Source organism: Ahaetulla prasina, chromosome 4 (assembly GCF_028640845.1).
Source record: "Ahaetulla prasina isolate Xishuangbanna chromosome 4, ASM2864084v1, whole genome shotgun sequence".
Taxonomy (NCBI): domain Eukaryota; kingdom Metazoa; phylum Chordata; class Lepidosauria; order Squamata; family Colubridae; genus Ahaetulla; species Ahaetulla prasina.
This window is the reverse complement of record NC_080542.1, coordinates 1,756,157-1,774,540: the sequence shown is the minus strand read 5'-3', so window position 1 is coordinate 1,774,540 and position 18,384 is coordinate 1,756,157. Positions and strand designations below refer to the sequence as shown.

Genomic DNA, 18,384 nt, shown 5'->3' with positions numbered 1-18,384 from the left:
TAAGCATGGGACTTGAAGTCCAGGCCACCGGCAGATACATAGTCAGATAAGGAGGAAAACTTAATTCTTCATTTGGGAAAAGTCCCAATTTTTTCGCTTCGGGAGCGGCCTGGAATGGAGGCCGCCGCCGTTGCCGTGGCAACCATGGAGGCCGCGGCCCGGGCAAGATGGCCGCCGAGGCTCGCGTGGTAGGGAAAAGGCTTTGGCCGCGCCGCTCTGGGCCGCTCGCCACACGCGCACTCGGTGGTACGGGGTCGTTCGGCCTCGCCAGCCGAAGCACGCATGCGCCCTTCTCGACGTCCGCCCGCTGGGTTGGAGAGCGTTCGCCGAGGCCGCCAAACTCGAGGCGTGCGCGGCCTAGGAGCATGCGTGATCTCAAGCAAATGGCCGCGCGGGGGGGGGAGGGAGGGAGGGAGGAGGAAAACCGGTCCACGCGCTTGCGCGCTGCCTCAAACACCAACCCCCCCCCGAGTCGTGAAGCAGGACGTTTCCTAGTTAGGGGCTCCTTTTGGGAGAGAGAGAAAAAAAAAAAAAATCACACATGCGCATTGACCATCGGTGGTCGGCGTTTTTCCCCTTTTTGCCCCCACTCCGCATGCGCGCGCACGCTCAGAACCGGCCGGGCTCCCTCTCGGCGCAGGCGCGAGGGGAGCCGGAAGAGGCTCCTCCTTTCCCACCCCTCCGGGGCGCCGCCTCCAGTGCGCGTGCGGCGACGGGGCGCGAGCGCCAAAGAAGGTGTGTGTGGGGGGGGGGGGGAAGCAGGCGGGAGAGGCGGAGGAGTGCGCGTGCGCACTGCGGGCTGGGTTGCAGCAGGCAGCGGCGGCGGCGGCGCGGCGGCGGTTGAGCTCGCGGGCGGGTGAGTCGCTGAGGGGAGGAGGGTCGCGGGAGGGAGGGGAAGAAAGGCCGGTGTGGGGGCAGGGGCGGCCCCGAGCTCGGGCACGCGCGTCCCCGAGGCCTCACCGCGTGGCGGCCGCCTCGGACCAGCAGGCAGGCGGCGGAGGAGGAGGAGGAAGCCCGCTTGCCGCCTCAGCCTCCGCCTCGCCTGGTGCGGAGCCAGGCCGCCCCTCGGCTGAGTCATGGGGCGGGGCGCCCCTCAGGAGGAAGGGGGCTTCCGGGGAAGCAGGAAAGTTGGAGGAGGGGGGTCCCTCCACGTGTGGTGGCTGAGCGGGCCTCGCCGCGCCTGATGGGCCGTGTAGTCCTTAGGGCTCCCAGGGGAGGAGGGTAAAGGGAGGGGTTCTCGGAAGACACCCCCTCTCCTTGGGGAGGAGGGGGAAAGAGGAGGGCTGCCTCGGGGTCTTCTTGGAGGGGAGAGAGGGGAGGGTCGCCCAAAGTGTCCTGGGGTGAACCCTGAATTGGTGGTGGTGGGGGAGTCCTTGGAGGAGGGGGTGTCATTGGGAGGAGGGGTCTTCCTGGGAGGAGGGTCGCCTGTCCTGGGTTGAAGCCTTTTAGGGGTGCCTGAATTTGTGGAGGGGCGGGTGTCATTGGAAGGAGGGAGGAGGGGCGAGCTTTGGTTTTCTTGGGAGGGGGAGTTCGCCTTTAAAGGGAGAGCCTGGCCTGGGTTGAACTGCTGGAGGAGGAGGTGCCTGAATTTGGGGAGGGATCCTGGGGGAGGGGAGGGAGCCCTAATTGGAGGCATCCCCTCCCAAGATTTCAGAGTTTCGTTGGGGGGAAAAGCGAGGAAGGGAGCTGGGGATCAGTCAGAGCCAAGCCTGCCCCCGCCCCTCCTCCCCAGACCCAAATATTGGGCTGAAGATACACACTGGGGCGGTTTAAACCAGCTTCTCTTCCCCCCCCTCCCTCCCTCCTTCCTTTCCTTCGTGGTTTGGTTGTGGCTTGTGCAAACCCCAAAATAGGCGGAATTTTGTGATTCCGGTTGTGTGACCTCAGTCTCTTTTTGGGGGAGGGGGAAGCCCGTGGTTGCCCTTTAAAGGGAAGGCCTCCCAAGACCCTCCCCCTTAATTTTTTTTTTTTGGGGGGGGGCTAGGGGATCCCAGAGGGATTTGCATGTTTGGGAAGGCGGCTTTCCCCCCCCCACTTTTTTTTCTTTTGCAATTTGGGGGAGTCAAGACCCCCCCCCCGGGGAGGGGGGCGTTGGGGTGAGTCTTTTTTTGTGGGGTGGGGGAGAGGAATGCAGAGGGTGGATGGCAAGGAAAAGTCATTGCAATGGCTTTGCTGACTGGGAAAAAAGAAAGAAAAAGAATGAAAAAAGGGCAACAGCTGGATTTGAACTCCCCCCCCCCATGATGGAGAGCAACCCTTGCAGGGTTTTTTTATGAAGCTTTGCAAGTTTTAAGGCATGTGGACTTCAAATTCCCAGGATTCCCTAGCCAACATGGCCGGCTGGGGATTTCTGGGAGTTGAAGTCCCACAGGTCTTACTTACAAGGAGCCAAGCTTGGCCACCCCTGATTTTAAATCTTGAAAGTAGGCTTGTCTGCTCCCTCCCCCCCCCATGGGATTCCCCCTGGATGGGGGGCTTTGTTCAACATGCACCCTTGGCGGAAGTTCACCTTCCTAATGCCACTTAGCTACCTAGATAAGGGGAGGGGCCTGTTTTTGGCTTGGCTTTTGCTTGCATATGGTAGCCCAGTTTGGAGGTGGGGGGGGAGGTTGGGTACGGCAGCCATGTTAGTGGCTTTCCTTTCTCCCCAGATAGATGGCCTCAGGGGCCATTTGAGGAGGAGGAGGAGGGGGTGGGTGGGAGCAGAGACCTCAGGCTGGATTCAAACTCGGAGCAGACTTTGAGGCATGGGAGAATCTGTTCAGATACCCCCAACCCTGCCGGGACTCTTAGGAGGGGAGCTCCTGCACAGAAGCTTCTCCTGGGGAGACGTTTGTCACCCTCAAGAATTGGGGAGGTAACAGCTGGGGTCAAGATCAAAAGTGGCTGCTCCTCCTCCTCCTCTGCCCCCAGGCTGGTCACGTGGTGTGGAGCCTGTCTCTCCGCAGTGGCAGCTTAGCTGAATCATGCTTGGGGTTGGCAAGAGCCGAGGGGAGGCTCCCTCCCGACATGCGGACCCACCGGAGAGGCTGCCTTGCTCTCTTCTCTCTCTCTCTCTCTCTCTCTCTTTCTGCCTCTTTCCAGCAAAGTGGGTGCAAACTTCCTCCTCCTCCTCCTCCTCCTTTCCCCTTTTGCTCGGCGGCTGCAGCAGCAGCAGCACACACAATCGGAAGCACGTGGTAGCGGAGGTGGCAGCTGGGCCTCCCCGGTGCCACCAGCCTGGCTGCCACCACCGCTGACGGCCTTTCTCGGAGTCACTGTCAGCCCATGACGGTTACTCAATTTCCCCCGGACAGGTTTGCAGCGGGAGAGGAGACTCCGGTTGGCCTCTTGCAAGGGGTGGGTGGGTGGGCTGAAGAAGGAGCCAGCAGCTGTGTCTGCAGCCACCTCCTCATGCCTGGGTCTTGGGCTTTGTCTTTGGGAATTTCCAGCTCCGGTCTAAGGCAGAGGGAGGGCTGAGCTTCCCTGGGAGCCCCCCTGCTGCCCCTCTTTTGTCTGGTTCTCCTGAGAGCAGAGCTCTGCCTTGGAAGAGTGGGTCAGAGAATGGGCCTGGGGTTAAATGCCTTTCCAGAAGGGAAGGTCTGCTTTTATTTTCGCCCCAAACACACATGTGGGTTGGGGTGCTTGGGGGCTTATCTGTACTTAGACCTTTCATGCCTTAAGGGAAGATTGTTTGCTCCACAAAGCAATTATCTGATTTGCATGTTGGCAAGGTGGATTTTTTTTTTCCTTTTCTTTTTTGTGAGTGAGTAAAGCTGGCTCCTTGGGGCGTAAAAAGTCTTTGGGTCTTTGCTAAACCTAAGTTAGAAGTTTCTTTTTAAACAAAACACACACCAAAAATGAGCTTTTCCCCCCCTCTCTTGGCTTATTCCCCCTCCCCTTTCCCCAAGACAGATGGGGAAGGCCAGTCCCAAGTTTTAAAATTGCAAGTTTTGAGTGAAGTTGCTCCTTTGGATTCCACCGGCCCTTGAGAGGGAGAGAATCCGGTGCCTGAAAGCTGCAAACCTTCACACCGCTTTGACTCTGGAGGAGCAGGAGATCCCAAAATAGAGACAGCGGGGAGGGCTCCGTGGGGTTGAAGTAGTCGGGCTTGATCTTGGCTAAATTTTGGGCTCCTGTCGGGCATGGAAAGCTCACTTGCAGGCTTCTTGCTAAGTGAAGGTTACTAAATGTCAGGAGAGGTTCTCGTTTCACCCACGTCTTTTAGCTGGCTCAGAGGTGCTTTTTCAAAAGACAAGCCGGACTTCAGGTAGTCCTTGACTTACAACACTGTGTTTAGTGAACTCTTTAAAATGAAGAACAGACGCTTGGCGACTGATTCATATTTATGACGGTCGCAGTGTCCTGGAGTCGCATGTTAAGATTCGCTTAACAAATGTGTTGCTCGTTTAACAACTGTGGCAAGAAATGTGGTAAAATGGAGCAAAACCTAAGAATGTTTCCACTTTACAGAAATGTTGGGCTCGTAAGTCGAGGAAGGTCGTAAAACAGGGCAAAACTCGCTTAACTACAGAAATTTGGGGTTCCGTGTGGTCATAAGTCGAGGACTACCTGTATGGTTCTTTTAGTAGATTTTTTTTTTTTAAAAAAAAGTATGCAGTAGTAATGAGAAAACGTGGAGGGGGAACCACTGGGAGATCCTGAAAATTATCAGCAGTGCTGGGGGGGGGAAAAAAATGTTTTTAGGAGAAGTTTTTGGGTGCCGGTTCTACTCCACTTAAAAGATGTCCAATTAATTTAGCTGTGGTCTTGGCAGTTTGTCCTTTTTGATGGGTTAAAAATGACAGGCGGTGCTAAAATCTAGCTAGACTCGAATTTGGGTGTTTGCTTTGTCTCTGCCTCCAGAGTTCCCATTCTGAAGCACGCTGGGGCATCTGCTTAATAAGACAATGGACCCCCCCCTGTGCCCCTTAACCCCAAATAGCCCAGCCTCTGGTTCAACTTCAGCTGAGCGGGCAGGATCTCCCGAGACCCAGAGATATCCAACTTGGCCACTTCCTCTCCTGTGGACTTCAACTCCCAGATTTCCCCAGCCAGTAATTTTGAGGGGTGAAGCCCACAGGCCTTAAAAGGGGCCACGGTTGGGTACCCTTTGGATTCAAAGGCTTGTAACCCCAATGTATGGCTTGAACTAGGAAGTAGGTTGGCTGATACGTTACGGTCTAGTACAGGGGTCTCCAACCTGGGTCCCTTTTAAGACTTGTGGACTTCAACTCCCAGAGTTCCTCAGACAGCAAAGCTGGCTGAGGAACTCTGGGAGTTGAAGTCCACAAGTCTTAAAGGGACCAAGGTTGGAGACCCCTGGTCTATTAAAAGTTTTTTGTTGGGTTTTTTTTGGGCAGTGCCTAATTTTGGAGAATTCATGGAGATGTTTTGGTAGAATAGAATAGAATTTTATTGGCCAAGTGTGATTGGACACACAAGGAATTTGTCTTGGTGCAGATGCTCTCAGTGTACATAAAAGAAAAGATACCTTCATCAAGGTACAACATTTACAACACGATGGTCAATATATCAATATAAATCATAAGGATTGCCAGCAACAAAGCTACAGTCATACAGTCATAAGTGGAAGGAGATGGGTGATGGGAACTATGAGAAGATTAATAGTAGTGCAGATTCAGTAAATAGTCTGACAGTGTTGATGGAATTATTTGTTTAGCAGAGTGATGGCCTTCGGGAAAAAACTGTCCTTGTGTCTAGTTGTTCTGGTGTGCAGTGCTCTATAGCGTCGTTTTGAGGGTAGGAGTTGAAACAGTTTATGTCCAGGATATGAGGGGTCTGTAAATATTTTCACGGCCCTCTTCTTGATTCGTGCAGTATACAGGTCCTCAATGGAAGGCAGGTTGGTTGCAATTATTTTTTCTGCAGTTCTAATTATCCTCTGAAGTCTGTGTTTTTCTTGTTGGTGGCCCTTGGCATGGAGCATTTATAAAAGACGTTGCATGGATGTAGAGTAATAGGATTGGAAGGGACTTTGGAGGTCCTCTAGTCCACCCCAGGCCAAGGCAGGAGACCCTCTTAAGCTTCCCTTGCTTGGAGCCCCCACAGCTTCTGGAGAGACGCCACTGCAGTGATTGTAATAGAATCATAGTTGCAGAGCTGGAAGGGTCCTTAAGAGGTCTTCTAACCAACCCCCTGCTCAAGCAGGAGACTTTATACTATCCCAGACAAATCTTTTCTTGGAAACCTCCAGTGGCCGAGCATCTGCGATTTCCGGTGGCAAGCTGTTCCACTGGCTGATCACCCGTGACAACTGTCAGGACATTTCTCCTTCCCTTCCAGGTTGCTTCTCTTCTTGATTAGTTTCCATCCGTTGCTGCTGCTTCTGCCTTCGGGTGCTTTGGAGAACAGGGGGACCCCCCTTCCTCCCTGGAAACGGCCTCTCAATCAGAATAGAGCTGGAAAGGGACCTTGGAGGTCTTCTAGTCCAACCCCTGCTCAAGCAGGAGACCCTGCGCCATTTCAGACAAGTGCCTGTCCAGTCTTTTCTTAAAAGCCTCCAACTTCTGGTGGCAAGCAGTCCCACTGATGAATTGTCCTTCACTTTCAGGAAGTTTCTCCTTCCTTCCAGGTTACTTCTCTCCTTGATCCGGTCCTTCTCTTCTTAGTTAGACTAACCCTCAGCCATTCCTGATACAGTTTAGCCTGCCAGACCCTTGAATCCTGTCTCTTCCCCTTCCAGCTTTGGGAACAACAGGTGTGCTTGCCGTGCGCCAACCAGCAGGTGTGGAAACTTTAAAAGGAAGACAGTGCGCTCTCCTAGGTTGCCGCCTCCGTATCGGCAGGGTTTATTTCCTCCTTCCACCCTTGCCGGACTCGGCCCGTCCAGCAAACGCTCGCGCATTTGCCTTCTGCCCACTTCTGCCCTGACCTTTCTCTCTCCTCCTTCTCCTCCTCCTCCTCTTCCTCTTCCTCCTCCCCCAGCGGTTTCCACAACACCTGATCCACCATGGCTGATGACCTGGACTTCGAGACCGGCGATGCCGGCGCCTCCGCCACCTTCCCCATGCAGTGCTCCGCCCTCCGGAAGAACGGCTTTGTGGTGCTCAAGGGGCGGCCCTGCAAGATTGTGGAGATGTCCACTTCGAAGACGGGCAAGCACGGCCACGCCAAAGTAAGGGGCGGTCGCTCTGTGTGTGTGTGTGTGTGAGATTTGTGGCAGGCGAGTAGCGGTGCGTGGGTTTGCGTGTACCCAACAGGAGTCGAGTGGTGGTTTCCCCTTGTTGCTGTGTGTGTGTGATTCTGCAGCTGGCCAGATGGAGGAGGAGGAGGATGACCAGAATCCTGGGACCTAAGTCTGTTTTCCCTGACCTTAGTTTTTCCTTGGAGACGTTTCGAGGCCCGACTAGGTAACACCATCAGTGCTAGAAGGGAGGAGGAGGAGGAGGTGGTCCATGGGATCCTTGGTGCTCTCTGAGCTGGGTTGTTTTCTTGCAGATGTTTCATGACCCAGCCAGGTAACATCATCCGTCCTAGAAGGAAGGAGGGGAGAGGAAAAAGGACCGTGGGGGGTCCTTGGTGCTCTCTGAGTCTGGTGGTTTTCTTCCAAGCGTTTCATGACCCAACTAGGTAACATCATCAGTGCTAGAATGAAAGGTGGAACTCAACCAGCACTGGTGACGTTATCTAGTTGGGTCATGAAACGCTTGGAAGAAAACCACCAGGCTCCAAGACCACCAAGGAGCCCCAACAGTTCAGCCCTGAGCTACAAATACTCCATTGGTGCCATTTTCCTGCTTGGCATAGGAGACGCCCCCACTGTTTTTTCTACCCCACCACAATGTCAGGTGCCACTTAGGGAGGCCTGGATCTCCCCCCCCTCCTCCCCCCAAATACACACACAATCTTTGTTGGTGTTTTTGACTACAATTGTGGCGGCTCCTTTCCTGAGCTGGAGCTGGCTAGGTAGGCTCAGATCTTCATGCAGTTAGCAAAATAAATAAATAAAGATGCTGCATTCTGCAAGGGAAATTTAAAGAAAAAAATCTTCCCCAGTCCCCCCTCAAGCTCTGACGGTGGAATGTCACGGAAGTTGGGGTACAGGAGTTTGGTACCCCAGAATGGATTAGAATGGAGCCCTTAAAAGTTGCATTCATTATTTTATTTTATTTATTTATTTATTTTATTTTATTAGATTTTTATACCGCCCTTCTCCCGAAGGACTCAGGGCGGTGTACAGCCGAAATAAAATACAGAGTATATACAATTAAAAGAAATTAAAAGAAACTATTAATAAATGGCCGATAATTTAAAAAATTTACAAATATTTAAAATCCCTAAAACCCCAATTTAAAATCAACTATTTATGCCAGTCCTGCTTGAGTGAATAAGTATGTTTTTAGCTCACTTTATCTTCCCGGCCTCGGTGATCCGTGATAGACCTGGACTTAACAATTCATTCCGAGTGACTTACGACCGTTTTTCACACTTAACGACCCCATGGCAGGTTCTCCACGGTCACCTGATCGAAATTGGGATGCTTGGCAGCTGACTTGTAGTTGTGACGGTTGCAGCGTCCCGGGATGGGTGGGTGTTTCGTGATCCTCTCTTGCGACCTTCCGACAAGGAAAGCCGATAGGGGAAGCCGGATTCACTTAACAACCGCGTGATTCCTTTAACAACTGCAGTGACTTGCTTAACAACCGTGGCAAGGAAGGTCGTAAAACAAGGCCAAATTCGACTGTCCTGCATAGCAACAGAAATGTTGGCTTCAACTGTGGTTGTAGGTTTGAGGGCTGTGTGTAATCCAATTGACAACTAATTGGGTGGGGAGTTTCTTGTGACTACAGGGGTGCTACAACAGTCATTAAGTGTGAAAACCAGTTGTAAGTCACTTTTGTCAGCGCTGGGGGGTCATTTCAGACGGTCACTAAACAAAACGGTTGTAAGCCAAGGACTACCTGGAGACCAGAAGTCACATTTTAATTTCTTACCCCACAGCATCCAAGCGTGCCCGGCCCCCTTCAATCTAGAGAGATCCAGGTAGCCCTTGACTTACAACAGTTCATTTAGTGACCGTTCGAAGTTACGACGGCACTGAAAAAAGTCACTTAGGACCTTTTTTCACACTTGCGACCATTCATTGCAGCATCCCCACGGACATAAGATTTACATTCGGATGCTCGACCACTGGTTCGCATTTACGACGGTCACGTGATCCCCTTTTGCGGCCATCTGACGAGGAAAGTCAACGTGGAAAGCCAGATTTGCTTATCGATCGTGCTATTAAATTTAGCAACCGCAGTGATTCGCTTAACAAACGCGGCCAGGAAAGCCGCAAAGCGGGGCGCAAAACTCCCTGCACAAATTTCTCACTGAGCGGCATAAAATTCTGGGCTCGATTAGGGTCGTAAGTCAAGGACGACCTGTATTAAAAAAAAAAACACCCGAGAATTTCTAAGGCTATTTTAAGAGCTCCAGATGGGACCCATCGTAACAATACATAATGAATATTGCTTTTATTCCAACCGGTGCATTTTAAAAATTAAAACTTTTTTTAAAAAAACGAAATCCCATTTTTTAACATACGCCAGGAGCCTTCAGGGTTGCAGCTTCCATTAGAATCCAGTCATTAACGCATTAATTGCTTTAAACATGTTCATCGGAATCACCTTCCCTCTTGAAAACCTCTCCTTCCTCCCGGTGGCTTGTTAGGAGCCAAAAAGTCCTTCCCAGTTTATCCTGCCTGACATACGGACTAAATACACAAATACATCATTTGGGCCTCTGAGCCACACGCTGGAATTCCTTCCGCTGGTGATGCCTGCCTTCATTTTTGTGTGTGTGTGTGTGTGTGTGGAATTTGGACATTTTAAGGTTTGGATAGAACCGAAGCCTCCAATCATTTATTACTATTTTTTGGGGGAGTTGTGAGTGTACTTGGTGTGTGTTGCAAACGCCACCCCCAAAATCTTCCAGGAGATTGAGGATTTTTTTTTTAACAAAACTTTGAAAATGCCCAGAGGCAAAGTGTAAGCCTTCAAAGGCGATTTGAACTCGGTTCCCTCCGTTTTAAGCCTGGCTTTCTTCTCCCCAATGGACCACAGGCTGCAAGATGAGTCTGTCTGCCTGAGCTTCTGCACATATTCCTCCTTCCAAGCCTCTCAAGAACTACTGAGATGGGGAGGGGGCTGCTCTCGAGCCCCTCCATGAGAGAGTTGGGTGGTTAAGTTTAATTAATACATTTATTCCTTTATTCAGTTTCTGTGGCTGCCCCAGCTCAGCGACTCCGGGCCACTGACAATTCGACAAATAAATTACAATGAAAATGCCCGAAACTTCTTAAAACAATTTAGAAACTGTTTTGCCAGGCAGGGCGGCTTCCTCCTCCTCCTCCTCCCCCCTGCAAGCCCCCCCTCCCTCTAGCACTGATGATGTTCCCTTGTTGGGTCATGAAACGTCTGCAAAAAAGCCGCCAGGTTCAGTTCAGAGAGCATCAAGGATACCCATGTATTATTATTATTATTATTAATTATTATTGTTATTCCTCCTCCTCCCCCCTCCAACTCCCCCTACTACTCCTCCTCTCTGCAAACCCCACTCCCTTCTAGCACTGATGATGTTCCCTAGTTGGATCATGAAACATCTGCAAGAAAACCACCAAGCTCAGAGAGCACCAAGGATGCCACAGTCTTCCTCCTCTTCCTCCTCTTTCTTCCTCCTCCCTCCTCCTCCTCCTCCTCCTCCTCCTCTTCCTCTTCCTCCTTCCTCCTTCCTCCTTCCTCCTCCTCCTTCCTCCTTCCTCCTCCTTCCTCCTCCTTCCCCCTTCCTCCTCGTATCTTGCTTTAAAGCCGTTCTCTCCCTCTGCTGCCCTCTTAGGTGCATCTCGTCGGCATCGACATCTTCACTGGCAAAAAATATGAAGATATCTGCCCCTCCACTCACAACATGGACGTGCCCAACATCAAGAGAAATGACTTCCAGGTAAGCCCCGGGGCTTGCGGTCAGCGCACACGGTCTGTTGGTTTGGTGATCCAATTTATAAAGCCGCCCGTTTCACGAAGCACTGTCTCTGGGCAGTGTGGGTAGCGTAACGGCCAAATTGCCTCCATTATTGTATAATGGCTGCGGGTGTGAGGCCACACTGCCCTTCCGTGGGGATGTGCTTCTGCCCTGGTTGGAGGGCTGCTTCAGTATCGTCTCGTGGGGAGGGCGGCAATTGGTCAGAATAACAGAGTTAGAAGGGACCCTGGAGGTCCTCTAGTCCAACCCCCTGCTCAAGCAGGAGAGTCTCTACTTAAAAGCCTCCAGTGATGCAGCACCCACAACTTCTGGTGGCAAGCTGTTCCGCTGGTGAATTGTCCTCCCTGTTAGGAAATTCCTCCTTAATTCCGGGTTGCTTCTCTCCTTGGTTAGTTTCCATCCGTGGCTTCTTGTCCTGCCTTCAGGGGCTTTGGAGAATAGGTTGAGCCCCCTCCTCTTCTTTGGGGCAGCCCCTCCAATATTGGAAGACCACTAGATACGTCCTCCTTTTCATTCAACTAAACCCAATTCCCACAGCCTCCAGCCCCCTAATCAATCATCTGGGTCGCTCTTCTCTGCATTCATTCTAGAACAAGAGTGCAGAGAAGATTGGTCGGTCAAGCCAGACCCCCCATTGGGAGGCCGTCGGCCCTGCAGGGTAGGCCAGGCCAGGCTAAGAAACCAAACTCACCCGTGCCAATGCCACTTTCTTACAATGCTGCTGCAAAAGAACCTGGCGTGTTTGAAAGGCCCTCCCTCCCTTTACCTTCATGAGAACTGGTTACACCTTTCTCAGGTTACACTTCTAGCGCAGACTCCGGTTTTCCTGACCGCTTTTGAAGCTGGCCAGGGTGGGGGCAAGCTGGCTCTTGCAGGTGTTACAGCAGAGAGGGGCCACTCCTGGCCCTATCAGGTGGTCATGGGAGGCAGGTATGGAACCTGTTACATCATCAGCCTTGGCAAGTTGAAGACGGGCGGACATGAACTCACGGAATTCCACAGCCGGCAAAGGTTTAGCAATATTCAGCCTGATGGGACAAGAAATACGTCTAGACCGCATGAATAGAATAGAATATATTTTTTTATTGGCCAAGTGTGATTGGACACACAAGGAATTTGTCTTGGTGCATATATGCTCTCAGTGTACATAAAAGATACCTTCATCAAGGTACAACACTTACAACTTAATGATAGTCATAGGGTACAAATTTAACACTTGATACAACATTTAATGATAGTCATAGGCTACAATTAAGCAATCAGGAAACAATATCAATATAAATCGTAAGGATACAGGCAACAAAGTTGCAGTCATAAGTGGAAAGAGATGGGAATGATGAGAAGATTAATAGTGGTGCAGATTTAGTAAATAGTTTGACAGTGTGGAGGGAATTGTTTGTTTAGCAGAGTGATGGTGTTCGGGGGAAAAAACTGTTGTATTTGTTCTGGTGTGCAGTGCTCTATCACGTATTTTCCATCGGGTAACTTAGACGGTGGGAATGGGGTCGACATATCTTGACTTCAGCAACGCGAAAGAAAAAAATAACCCATGATGAATTAAAGAGGTTAAATCAAGAGGTTAAATATGGGCTAGATGGCGTAGCAATTAAATGGGAAACTCATATCGCTGGCTGGGGGGAATTCTGGGAGTTGAAATCCACCAGGCTTAAAGTCGCCAAGGTTGGAGACCCCTGGTTTAAACAACCATAGGATCTCTCCCTCCCACCCCCTGCCTGACAAGTGTGAGTGGTTCGAAAACTGCTGGGGGAAGTTCCTTCCGGAAAGCCCGGACGGCCACTCTGCTCACCCTCCTCTTCCTCTTCCTCTTGCAGCTTATTGGGATCCAGGATGGCTACCTTTCTCTGCTCCAGGACAGCGGGGATGTCCGGGAGGATCTGCGTCTCCCTGAGGGAGAACTGGGCAAGGAGATCGAACAGAAATACGACAGTGGAGAAGAAATACTGGTGAGGGGGGTGGGGTGGGGGTTGGTTTCATTTTTCTATCAGCGATAGACGGATTGGTTTAAAGAGTGCCTTGGAATGAAATTATGTCTGTCTGGGTGTGTATTTGCATGTGTGTGTTGTGGCTCCAGGCCCTCCCCCGCCCGCTCTGGGCATGGCCCCCTGCCAGAGAGTGACTCAGAGAGTGAGGGGGAAGGGCCGTCAGGGCTCCCTTCTGCAGGGCCGGCCTCTCTGGCTCACCTCCAGGAACCAGAGGCAGGCCAGGCGGAAGAAATAATGAGGCCTCTGTCTTCTGTATCTCCCCCGGCCCAGGCAGTGCTTCCAGACCCAGCTGAGGACAATCAGTCCTGGTTAGATCCTAGGTTTCACAGACAAGGAGATGCGGGAACAACAGAAGCAGGGGTGGGGCAGGCCTAGGAAGTGCTGAGTCACAGAGCCACACCCCACAGGGTATAAAAGCAGCAGGGGCTGCTATACTACTCCGTGGCGAACAAATCAACTGCTTAGAGAGAACTTGAGCTGAAGGACTGTTTGTTCCTGGTTGACTCGCCGGCATCAAGAAAAAGTAACAGAAAAACTTGGCAGACGCTTGCTAGTTTGCTGCCAGAGCTGATAGCTGCCATGGACTGAATTGCCGGCTAATTAAGTCATCGCTCGTGCCTCCCGGACTGAGGTGGGGGCGGGGGGGAGACAGAACAGCGTGTTATCTTTGTACAAATGTATATGTGTATACGTCTGTGTTTGTGGGCGTATACAAAATCCTCGACTTAACAACAGTTTGTTTAGTGACCAGAGTTACAGCCTCACTGAAAAAAATCTGAGTCACGACCATATTTCACACTTACGACTGTTGCAGCGTTCCCGCGGTCATGTGACCAAACTTTGGACGCTTGGCAGGTGGTTCATATTTATGACGGTCGCAGCGTCCTGGGGTGGGTGGGTGGGTGATGGGGTCACGTGATCCTCTTTTGCCGCCACCTGACAAGCAAGGTGAACAGGGAAGCCGGGTTTGCTGAACAACCGTGAGACTCATTGAAAAACTGCCGTGATTCCCTTAACTATGGCCGTAACTCACTCACTCAACAACGGAAAGTTTGTGCTCCGTGGTGGTTGTAAGTCGAGGATTACCTGTGCGGAGGGGCGTGGTTCTTGGCCCACTGCAATTCAGTAACTTACTCAAGATGCTGTTTTTCCCCAACCTCGGCTTGCCTGAAGGTGGGTGGACTTCGACTCCCAGAATTCCCCAGCCAGCCTCCACGGGGGGGGGGGGGGGGAAAGAAAGAGAGATGGCGGCAGGCAGGCAGGCGGATTCTGGGAGTTGTAGTCCTACCCACCACCTTCCAGCTGCCACGGTTGAGAAATGGAGCGGAAGAAATTCCAGCACTGGAAGGCTTCTAACCCTGCGGGTCTCAGTGCTGGCATTTAGGGAGGTCCTTGGGGGTGCAGCAATTTGGGGGGCGGAGGAGGAAAGCAGAGCAAAGATACCCCCCCCCCCCGAGTTTTTCCTCCTTCCGACCTCCTTTCTTCCTCCCCCCCAGATCACCGTTCTGTCCGCAATGACTGAAGAAGCTGCTGTCGCCATCAAAGCCATGGCTAAATAAAGGAACCACAGGTGAGTCCAGGTATGGTTGGGGGAGAGGGGTGGGCGGGCTTTGGAGTCCTATTTTTGTTCGTTTCTTCCTGGGGGGGGGGGCTTTCTTTCTTTTTTATTTATTTAATTTTGTCACACAGTATATCTAAGCATAAGCATGAAAGTAACTATATTATTATTATTATTATTATTATTATTATTATTATTATTATTATTATTATTAATTCAATAAGGACTCAGGGCGGTGTACAGCCAAGATAAAAACAAACAGTACAAAATATACAATTTAAAATACTAATTAAAAAACTGATTATAAAAATGGCCACATATAACTAAAAACCCCATTAAAATTAATAATAAATTTAAAACCAATAAAAAATAAAATTTAGATAAAATTTAGGCCAGCCCCGCGCGAATAAATAGATGAGCTTTCAATTCGCGGCGGAAGGTCCGAAGGTCAGGTATTTGGTGTAAACCCGGGGGAAGTTCGTTCCAGAGGAACATATATATATATATAAGCATATATATATATATAAGCGTAAGAATGCAATAACGATATTAATTGGATTTAATGAAAGAAAACATTAGGACAGGAACGGTAGGCAGGTTTGTGCTCTTACAGACCTCTTAGGAATGGGGTGAGGTCAGTAGTAGAAAGTTTTTGGTTAAAGCTTTGGGGATTATGGGAAGAGACCACAGAGTCAGGTAAAGTATTCCAAACACTGATGATTCTGTTACAGAAGTCATATTTTCTGCAATCTAGATTGGAGCGGTTGACATTAAGTTTAAATCTATTGGTTGCTCTTGTATTATTGCAATTGAAGCTGAAGTGCTCTTCGACAGGAAGGACATTACAATAGATGATTCTGTGAGTTAAACTTAGGTCTTGTCGAAGGCGACGGAGTTCTAAGTTTTCTAAATCCAGGATTTTTCTCTCTCTCCCCCCCCCCCTTTGCAGGCAACAACCGCAGCCGCAACAAACTTGTAATGAACCAGAGAGGAATCGCAACCCGCAGACTGTCAGATTGGGCTCCAAACCACCCAAAATCTTGGTTTCTCCCCCCCCCCTCCTGCTTTTTTTTTCTTCATCCGTCATCTTCTCTCTTTCCCTTCCTTTGAAACACAACAAACACACCAAACACACAACACACACACCCTCTCCCACCCACCCACCCCTCTTCGAATCCTCCCGTTGCTCCCCTTTTTGAATTAAAAGGAAAGGAAACCAAGCTTTTCATTTTGTGGTCTTTTTAAAAAAAAAAGAACGAGGCAAGAAAATAATAAAAATTAAAAAAAATCTCTCCCCTCCCTCCCTTCCTTCCCTAAGAGCTGGATGCTGATGTAATCATTATTATTATTTTCCTCCTCCTCCTCCTCCTCCTCTTCCTCCTCCTCCTCTCTCGGGTGCTAGTCACACTACAACCCTTATTGTCTTTTTTTTTTTTAATCCTGGCAAAGAGAAGTTGAGAAAATTTGCACTTAAAAACAAAAAAAGGAGAAATATTTAAAACTGCTGGAAGGGAGGAAGGTGGGAAGGGACGGAAAGAAAACCATCAAGGACAGATGGATTCACTCTTCTTCGGTTCTCCCCTTTCTCCCCCCCCCCCGCCATTTTCATCCTCCTTTCGCGAGGAGAGGGCAGAGAATTTGGGGAGGGGGTGTGTGAGGAGCTCTCCCCTTTTTTCCTCGCCCCCCCAGCCAAACAAGTTGCCCAGTGGGCTTTCTTCCCCCCCCCCCCATCCCATTTCTGAGCGTTTCTGTTGAGGGTTGTTGACCGGGGAGGGGTGGGCTGTTTGGTTTTTATTTTTGTGTCGTCCCCCCCCCCAAACCTGTCTGCTGGGTGGGTTGCAGAGGTCGTGGTCACTTCTTTCGTGCTTGGAGGTTACCCACGGATTTTTTTTTTTGGGAGGGGGGGTCTCCACTCTGGTTGCTGAGCTTGGCTTAAACCCTCTTCCTCCTCCTCCTCCTCGCTGGAGCCCCCTTTTGTCTGCAACAGTGGGGCAGGAAGACCCCTGCCGGGCCTGGAACGACGGGGACCTGCCCTCTGCGGAGTATAGGGGCAGGGTTACTCTGGTCCCTGTCAATCATGTTTGATTTCCTTTCCTCGCCCCCCCCCCGCCCCTCCTGTGCTTGTAGCTGCCTCCGAGCCCCTCCCTCGTTCTTGGGAGTTAGCATCCCACCCCACCCCACCCCAGGAGCCCCCTCATGCTGGGTATCTCGCCACCCAAGAAGCTGTTTTCAGGTTCGGGAATCTTTTGGGGGAGAAGGGGGGGGGAGGTTTAACCAACTAGCACCCCCCCCCAAAGTGTCTCCTTGGTTCATATTTACTCTCCTCTGCTGTTCACAGGTCAAGCTGTGCCCTCCCTCCCCCCCCGCCCTCCCCTCCCTCTCGCCCTGTTAATGCAACCCATTTGTTAATCAACCTCAATAAAAACAAGTTTAATATGAAAACCTGGCTGTGGTTATGTGTCATTGGCGGGGGCGGGTCGGGGGTCACGTGTGGGGAAAGCCTTGCCCTGGCCAGGGGAGGGGTCTTCTCAGAGACCCAAGGAGGGCGTGTGGGGAAAACAGAGGGAAGAAGGAGGTCGATGGGGAATGGTGGCGTCCGTCCATCGGCGCATTGGTGCGCCTCCAAAGGGTGGTGGTGGGAAAATTGCAGATTTCTTCGGCAAAAGAGGGTCAGCGGTCCTTGGCGCAAGAAGAGGTGAAGGTGTAGCAGGAACATGGTGGGGGAAACAGGGAGTCCTCGGTTTACGGCCACAATATACGTAGCTGTAAGCCACCCAGGGTTGCCCTATGGTGGTAAGATGGGGAGGGGGGGCAATATATTTTATAAACAAAACAGTGGAGCCCAAAATCTCCGTTGCCAAGCAAGACGGTTAAGCGAGCTTCGTCCCAGTTTACGGGCTATCTTGCCACGGTTGTGAATCGCTGCCGTTGTTTTTAAGTTAGTGACACGGTCGTTAAGCCGAATCTTGCTTCCTCCCCCCTCCCATTGCTAGTCAGAAGATTGCAAAAGGGGATCGCATGACGACCCCCCACCCCCCGCCCTGGGACAAATGCAACGATAGGAGTCGGTTGTCCCAGGCGGTTTGAATTTTCGGTCACTAAACGAATGGTCGTTAAGTGGGGAACTTGCCCTATGTGGAGCATGGCGGCTTTCTATCCAGAACTCAACTTCACTGACTTTGCAATGGGTCTGAAAGGATCCGTGTTGGAATCGCACACAAAACCCATCAGCCATGTGGAATATAGCGGCCTGGTTGCCTTTGGATGTCTGGGCACCTTCAGGAGAATCTACCTGTCCCCACAGGTGCATCCTGGCACAACTTCTGGATAATCCCAGACCTTTATGATCTCTGGACTTCAACTCCCAGAATGCCTGAGGCGGCCATGTTTCAATGACCTCTGGACTTCAACTCCCAGAATTCCTCAGGCGGCCATGTTTCAATGACCTCTGGACCTCAACTCCCAGAATTCCTCAGGCGGCCATGTTTCAATGACTTCTGGATTTATATTCCCAGAATTCCTGAGGCGGCCATGTTTCAATGACTTCTGGATTTATATTCCCAGAATTCCTGAGGCGGCCATGTTTCAATGACTTCTGGATTTATATTCCCAGAATTCCTGAGGCGGCCATGTTTCAATGACCTCTGGACTTCAACTCCCTGAGGCGGCCATGTTTCAATGACCTCTGCACTTCAACTCCCAGAATTCCTCAGGCGGCCATGTTTCAATGACCTCTGGATTTATATTCCCAGAATTCCTGAGGCGGCCATGTTTCAATGACCTCTGGACTTCAACTCCCTGAGGCGGCCATGTTTCAATGACCTCTGGACTTCAACTCCCAGAATTCCTGAGGTGGCC

The 18,384-nt window shown here is 51.0% G+C and overlaps 1 protein-coding gene across 2 annotated transcripts; it reads left to right on the top strand.

The window, feature by feature from the left end:
- Positions 1–710: 710 nt before the first annotated feature.
- Positions 711–16,968, top strand: EIF5A (eukaryotic translation initiation factor 5A). 2 transcript variants are annotated; one of them, XM_058182246.1, is made up of 6 exons: positions 711–856; positions 6,928–7,117; positions 10,822–10,926; positions 12,798–12,929; positions 14,465–14,538; positions 15,476–16,968. In XM_058182246.1, the coding sequence occupies exons 2-5, from the start codon at positions 6,953–6,955 to the stop codon at positions 14,525–14,527; spliced, it is 465 nt and encodes a 154-aa protein (XP_058038229.1). In that variant the 5' UTR covers positions 711–856; positions 6,928–6,952; the 3' UTR covers positions 14,528–14,538; positions 15,476–16,968. The 2 variants fall into 2 exon arrangements, with proteins under 2 accessions (XP_058038229.1, XP_058038227.1); XM_058182244.1 differs by lacking the exon at positions 711–856 and adding an exon at positions 3,150–3,296.
- The last annotated feature ends 1,416 nt before the right edge of the window (positions 16,969–18,384 follow it).